The sequence below is a fragment of the Epinephelus moara genome, chromosome 6, assembly GCF_006386435.1.
Source record: "Epinephelus moara isolate mb chromosome 6, YSFRI_EMoa_1.0, whole genome shotgun sequence".
NCBI lineage: Eukaryota > Metazoa > Chordata > Actinopteri > Perciformes > Serranidae > Epinephelus > Epinephelus moara.
In genome coordinates, this window is record NC_065511.1 from 12,779,341 (window position 1) to 12,786,493 (window position 7,153).

The following is a 7,153-nucleotide window of genomic DNA, read 5'->3' on the forward strand; positions in this document are numbered from 1 at the left end:
CTGCAGTTGCACACTGACATTTCTATGACATCAAACTCTCCTTCAATATTTCCATCCGGATCGTCGGGTCCCAAGGTTCCCCCTCAGCCCTTCAAATCCTCATCCCGTGTGTGTGTTGACTGACTGGTCGTGATCTCAATCGGCTCTCAGATAGCGCGGCTCCTTTCAGCGCGGGCAGCTGAGGCTCTGTGTGTGGGAGGGACTAACAGAGAGCTCCCCTCAGTGCAGCCTGCCGCCACAGCATCGAGCAGAGAGAGAATATATTCAAAGCATATTCACAGATAAGGCTTTCTGTTTTAATCTGTCCCCGTTGTGTGCCCTCACCCACTGAAGTGTCTATGAAGAAGAGAAGGCGGAAGCGATGCTGAAGTAGCGCGGTGAGTTGATTTCTGTGTATTAGTGCAGTGTGAGGAGGTTTTTGTTGGGGATTAGGAAAAGATATAACCGGGACTGTGCATGACTGGTCCACCCTTATGCAGAGGAGCATCTCGCGTCTTCTGCTGAATCCAAATAAAGTGTGCAGGAGTGTTCCGACACACATCATGGAGGTGTTTTGTATTAAAATCAGCTGTAGTGTGAAATCTTTTCATTGTGATTCTTCGGAAGTAGATCAGCTGTGATTATGTAAATATTCTGTTTGATTTAGTTTAGCACAGTTTTGCTTGTGTGTTGATTTTAGAGCTTGTGTTCATTTCAAAACAGAATTACAAAATAGCTTAATCTCTGTTAATACGTGGATTGTTTCCCTAATTGGATACAGAGGCATTTGGCTAATCACAGCCACCGTAAGCGCCTTTCAAAGAAGGATCCACGGATTTTTCTTAATCGATCTAAACAACTTTAAAGTGTTGTTGATGTCCGTATATCCTCACTATAAGGTGCGTGCATTTTGCGCATCGCTCCAAATTACGCACGTGTTTGCGCAGTAGATTTAAGGTTCCACGATTTACAATGAGGGCAATCTAATTAAGATGCACCCTTTAACTTAGAGCTGGTGTGTGTCCTCTTATTAGGGATGCTGTGGAGGCAAAACATCGTGGGAGGAAGGCTCAGAGCGAACCAGCGGGTGGTGAAACACGAATGGCTTCTCCGGAGCTGCTTCCTGCAGATGAGAGAGGCAAACAGCCCGATCCTGCCGACGTCCTTGACCGGATTTCCAGCGCGCTGCATGCCCGCAAGTCGGGCGGATCAACAGGAGGAGCGCTCCCAGGGGAGAGCGGCTGTAACCCGGCCCGCAGTTGCCATGGCCGGTGTCATTCAGCAGCACCAAGGACGGCGCCGCGCAAGGGAGGCGCGGAGGTTAAACTCGGTCACCTCGGCGAGGAGAAAGTCCGGGTTTGTTGCGACGAGGAATTAGAGACATCTTTCACCTATATTGATGAGAATGTTAACCTGCGACTGGCTAGTCCGGAGACTAGTTGTAAAAGTACTCACAGACCCGTGCGCAACGGCGAGCCTTGTTCTGAGACTTTCCCGGAGCTTTCCTTCATGTCCGAGGATGATCTCTCCTTCGGGGAGGGCCCCGGGACTTCTATAGACTACGGGTTTATCAGTGCAGTCACGTTCTTAGTGACCGGGATCTCCTTGGTGATCATCTCCTACGCCGTGCCTCGGGATGTGGTGGTGGACCGTGACAGCGTGTCGGCGAGGGAGATGGAGAGGCTGGAGATGGAGAGCGCCCGGATAGGTGCCCACCTGGATCGGTGCGTCATAGCGGGACTGTGCCTGCTCACGCTGGGCGGCGTGGTGCTCTCCACGCTGCTCATGATCTCCATGTGGAAGGGGGAGATGTACAGGCGAAAGGTCATCGCTTATTCCAAGCGATCAGCCAAACTGTATGGCTCCATCAGCCTGAAAACCAGATCCAGCCCCAGCCACTCTTCTGCGCACTTGTCCCTGGAGGAGGAAATAGAGGAAACTTTGGCTTAAATTGCTGCTCTGTGTGCAAACCTTTTGTGTATAACTGAGGAATTAATGCCATTCACACACACATTCTCTAACATATTGTAGCCTAAAACTGTATTCATACATTCAAAGTGTAAGTCTGCAACATTTTGTCATATACTGTAGAAATAGCTTGAATACTGTATATCCAAACAGAAGGGACAAGAAAAGCACTCAAATGCAAAGTGAGGAATTGCCAGAAAAAGAAAAACGTTATGTGGTATCAAATGGCTCCCAAATGATAAAGGCACTAAACCATTAAAGTGATGAGGGAGAATGTTAAGAGCTTTGTGTCACAAACACTGGATCACATTTTTCTGTACCCAGGATGCAATCTCTGAGAGCTTCCATTTATTATTAAGGCTATTCATATTTAATGCGAAATTGTGCACGGACGTATTTCAGGAAGTAAGAGAAGTGTGTGTCCGCAGGGCAGGAGAGTGGGAGTAAAGGGGAGGATGTAAAGCTGTCCCTGTCCACTTTGATGTGGGAGAGTCAGCTCAGTGGTCCACATGGTAATATCCAGTGACAGTCACTCTGGTGCAGTGCTGAGGTAAGCCAGTAAGCCCGGCTTCGTGCATCTGAGCCAAAGCTCCACGTCGGTTTGATTGTACTGTGCAATTTGACTGCATTCGACAGCGCTGACACACACTGTTCACCCTCCTCTGCACTGGCTTGATCCTCTCTGCTCTTCTTCTCCTCCTCCTTCCTTCACCTTCTCTCTCCTGGAGGAGACTTTCTTTTCCCCATGCGGTTTTTCCGGTGCTCTCCTCAGCCTATGAACACTGTATATTCACGTTAAAAGGGTCCTGGATGACCACAGCCAAGTGCCTGTGACATTTCATGGTTGATGAGCCTCTTCCTCACCTGCCTCCTTTCATTCTCTTTTTCTCTCTACGTAAGGACGGAGTTAAGAACGCTTAATCACACATGAAAGAGTTGCCCTACTTCCAAAACCTTAAGCCTTCACTACTTCAAAGAGCTAATTACATTTCCAAAGTGAGGTATCAGTCTTTTTAAAAGGTTATATTTGATGTTATCATGGTGATTTGCTGACTAAAATATTGCTGATTACACAGAAAGCTTAAGGAAAGAGGTTTATCGTGTGCAGACTTGCTGAAAATGTTAATGCCACAGTGTCCAGGCAAGTCAGAAGCCAACTTTCTTTTCTCGGTGGGGGAAGATTTAAGTTTCTGTCTTTGCTAAGTCCGTGTGAAAGCAACCTCCTCTTTCTCCCTGGAGGTTATTAATGCTGTCTGAAGAGGCCTGCAGAAAAGAATAAAGAATGAAATAGTACTGAAAAACATTTTTCGTGTAGGCTACCCTGTAAGGCTTATAAATCATGCATGAACCGCTAGAATTCGTTCATATATTTGCATATATTCATATACAAAGCTAAACGCTGCATTCCGCAAGACAAGTGCTAATGATTCTTATGCAGTGTCACTCTTACCTTGGTTCCCTTTCCTTTCTTTTTTTGAGCTGTGTGACCCTATTTCAAGGCGTACATTCAGAACGATATGAGTCAGTCTCTGTTAATGAGATGCGTAGGCTGATTACTCTATGGTAAACAGCTCGAGGCCACACCGTAGCTGTGCTTTCATTCAGTTGCATTACCTCTACTGTCACAGCATATCTATGTATTCGCATGTGCCAGTCAGTGCAGATGAAGCAGTGTGTTTCAAATGAAAAGACCGGATCACTGGAGTCTAATGAGTTATTCAGCCAGCATTGTCATTCAGAAATCATCAGTGGCAGCAATGAACTAATACAAGTCTGTGTCACTGCAGCTTTTCATCTTCTGAGTCTGTGACCACAGAGCTGACAAGTGTGTGTGCATCCCTGAAAAGCAACCGTTACGTCCTGAAATGGCAATGAAATGCCAAATGAAGAGATTTCCAGGAAAGGTAATAAAAATTAATGATCCATATGAGGCAGTGTTGTCTGTTCTCTTCACAGAAGCTATAAATCCACAACCATTATTACAGATGTTAAAGCGATACTTCATTTAGCGAGCTTTCCTGGTGTTGTTGGCCGTGGAAACGCGGTGCGACGCCCAAGTGCTGGACATTTCTCACTGCTTCCTTTTTCCTTTCCCTCTCACCAATAAATTCATGTAAAATTAAACTTGTTCACCGCTCAAAGGGCAGCCAACAACAATGCTGCCAATGCCAAATATTCCATAGGATAATACTGAGGAATTAATTCAAACTCCAGCAATATAATGGCAACATTACAGATGCAGTGCATCAGTGCTTTTCATTCAGCGTCAGAGTCATATTCAGAGGAGGCATCATCTGTGAGAATGCCACTCTTGTGACACACAGAGGATCATAAATGCCCGAGGGAAGCCTTTAACATTGAAGACTTCAAACAGACTCATCTGCAGCATGTAATGCACTACACTAGATTTTCAAACATACACTTTCTTCCCCCCTCTCTCTGTCTTTCTGTCCTCCTCCGTGGTTGGCACCGTGCCTCACAACCAACACCAGGCTTCCCCTCATACAGCCAACTAAACGTGTTTGGGGGATTTAATCAGGGATTTGCTTGAAGCGACAGCATTTTACATGCCAAGCTCAAGTGTATTTCCAGAGGTCTCATGCATAAGCTCTTTATCCTTGAGCAGTGCACAGCTAACTCACCCTTATTGATATTTGGTTGGTTCCTCTGTAAGTCGATCCCTTCAGGTAAGGCCGGAGAGCAGCTTAACTGCTGCCATCAGCTAATTTCCCAGAAGTGTTATTACACTCCTGCATCTTGTCGATGCTAATACTCAAAGTGTGCACGAGCGTGTGAGTATTTATATGACTTTGCTTAGGTGTTGTGTGTCACCTCAGATTAAAGAGCTGCTGACCCTAAAAAATTCATATCAAAGAGTTTCTATGGAGACATTTAGTCTCCAAAGATGGTTTAAATAGGCTTTTCCACACTGGGAAGAATAAAAGTCTCTGGAGAATGCAGACAGCCAGAGTAAGAGGAAGCTACTTAACAATGACTTACTATATATGAAGCAGGAGTGAAAGGAATAGTTTTGGGGAATGTGCTTATTAGATCTTAGATGAGATGATCCTTACCGCTCTCATGTGTGTTCAATATGAAGCTACAGACATCAGCTTAGCGTTGCTTAGCATAAACAATGGAAAGGGAGAAACAGCGAGGCAGGCTCTGTTGGAAGTTAACAAAATGGCCTGCTAACACCTTTAAAGCTCACTGATGAAGTTGCGAAGTGGAGAAGCTATCTTGGTACCCCTTGTTTCAAAAGTAAAAGTCATTTTCCCATAGAGAGGGTTACATGACCTCTGTGGCTTAGATAGGCATGAAACTCTGCCAGTTAATCGTCAGCGTAAAAAAACTAGAATAATACAATACAGTAATCCATGACTTAAAACAAGTAATATAATAATAATGTTTTGTGTAGCACTTATCTTAACAAAGTTACAAAGTGCTTCAAACAGGCTAGTGCATGATAATAAGAAAACAATAACATACAATATTTTAAAAAACAATAAGAGCTAAGAATGTAGTGTGTACATAGACAAAACAGAACAAAAGGAAATAAAACACAAAAATAACAAATCATAGAAGTACAAATCAGGCATTAAAGGGAAAGCTTTCCTTTAAAATTATGTTTTAAGCAATGGTTTAAAAACAAGTAATGTTCTAGCTATTTTAATTCCCTCAGGCAGAGAATTCCAGAGCCTTGGGTTCTTGATGTGAAAAGCCCAGTCACCTGTAGTTACCAGCCTTGACCTAGGGACGATGAGTGAGAGTAGGCTTGAGGATCTCAGGTCACGATTTGGAGCATTGGTAATCAGAAGCTCAGCTATATACTGTAACTAGGGGCTAAACCATGTTGAGCTTTAAAAGTTATTAAAATTATATTAAATCAATTCAGAAGTTACCTGGCAACCAATGGAGGGAGGTGAGAACTGGGGACCTACACCTAATTGTGTGACCTACGATTTGTCCCAGTTAAAATACGAGCTGCAGCATTCTGCACTAGTTGAAGCCGAGCTACTGAAGCTTTACTGAGGCATGGGAACAGTGCATTACAGTGGTCAAGGCGCGAGAATACAAATGCATGAATAAGTCTTTCTAGCTCAGGAAAAGACAGAGCTGATTTATTTCGGAGGTGGAAGTATCAAGAATTGTGGTTGAAAATGTGGTGGTTTAGAATGAAATTGAGAATCAAAAGTGCTGCCTAAATTTCTCATTGTAGATTTTATATTAATTGGTTGTGAGGGTATCACAATGACAAAATCTGTCCACTGAGAGACAGACAGACATATAAACACCTGGCAGCGTTTAAATTCAAATGCTGTAGCTTCATATTTAGTTTACAGACATGAGAGCGGCATCGATCTTCTCATCTAACTGTTAATAAGAGGAGAGTGAATGATCACATCAAGCAAAATGTCAAACCATTCCTTTAACAGTGTGCAGTGTACATGCAACAGTGTGGCGTGTGCACTCAGGCTTTAGGCTAAAAGTAGAAAGAACTGCCTCTTGTTGGTCATACATTTTAGATATATTCATATCTGTGGTGAGTTTGCCCTCCATCTATCAGTGGATAGTGAAGCCAAAAAAAAAAAAAAAAATGATTTCCACTTCGATTGATTGCTTTGGAGGGGAAGGCTAAAGCCAAACTCCTCAGGGATATGACTTCATTCTTGGTTGCTCCCTCCCCTGCCTTGCTCAGACAGGATATTTTTAGTCAATGCGCATATTGGATTTTTGGAGAGCTCATTGTATTGTAAATGTAGTCCACAAAGCTCATTGCTCAGGATGCACTTAGCCAGGCTGTTTTACATTTTGCCTGCAAGAACATCCTTGTTCCACTCTGTCCGAGTCCTTTCCCGTGGTTTCACTTTTACATAACATTAAAGCAAAAATAAGTTAATTCTGCCTGTGTGTGTTTTCTTCACTTTATTATTAGATGCCTCCTCTTCATCAGTACTGTCTTGTCCTTTCCTTACTCTTCTGCCATGCTATTTTAAAATCCTCCGTGGTTCAGCAGTTTCCTATTCCACGTAGTAAAACAAAACCCCATTCTTACAAGAAAGGACCGCAACTACGGCTCCATGTCAAATCGATTTACGTCCCTAGTCAGCTGAGATCTGCATGGCTGACCCTGAAACAGTCCTCAGAATCGCTTCGTCACTTGCTCGCTGGTCAACCTCCCCGATGCCGGTAATCAGGCCCACTT

The 7,153-nt window shown here is 43.9% G+C and overlaps 1 protein-coding gene across 1 annotated transcript; it reads left to right on the plus strand.

The window, feature by feature from the left end:
• The first annotated feature begins 227 nt into the window (after positions 1-227).
• On the plus strand, positions 228-6,704 carry LOC126391653 (transmembrane protein 74). Its single transcript, XM_050046544.1, has 2 exons — positions 228-377; positions 1,014-6,704. Exon 2 carries the CDS (start codon positions 1,081-1,083, stop codon positions 1,927-1,929), a length of 849 nt encoding a protein of 282 aa, XP_049902501.1. The 5' UTR covers positions 228-377; positions 1,014-1,080; the 3' UTR covers positions 1,930-6,704.
• Positions 6,705-7,153: the final 449 nt, after the last annotated feature.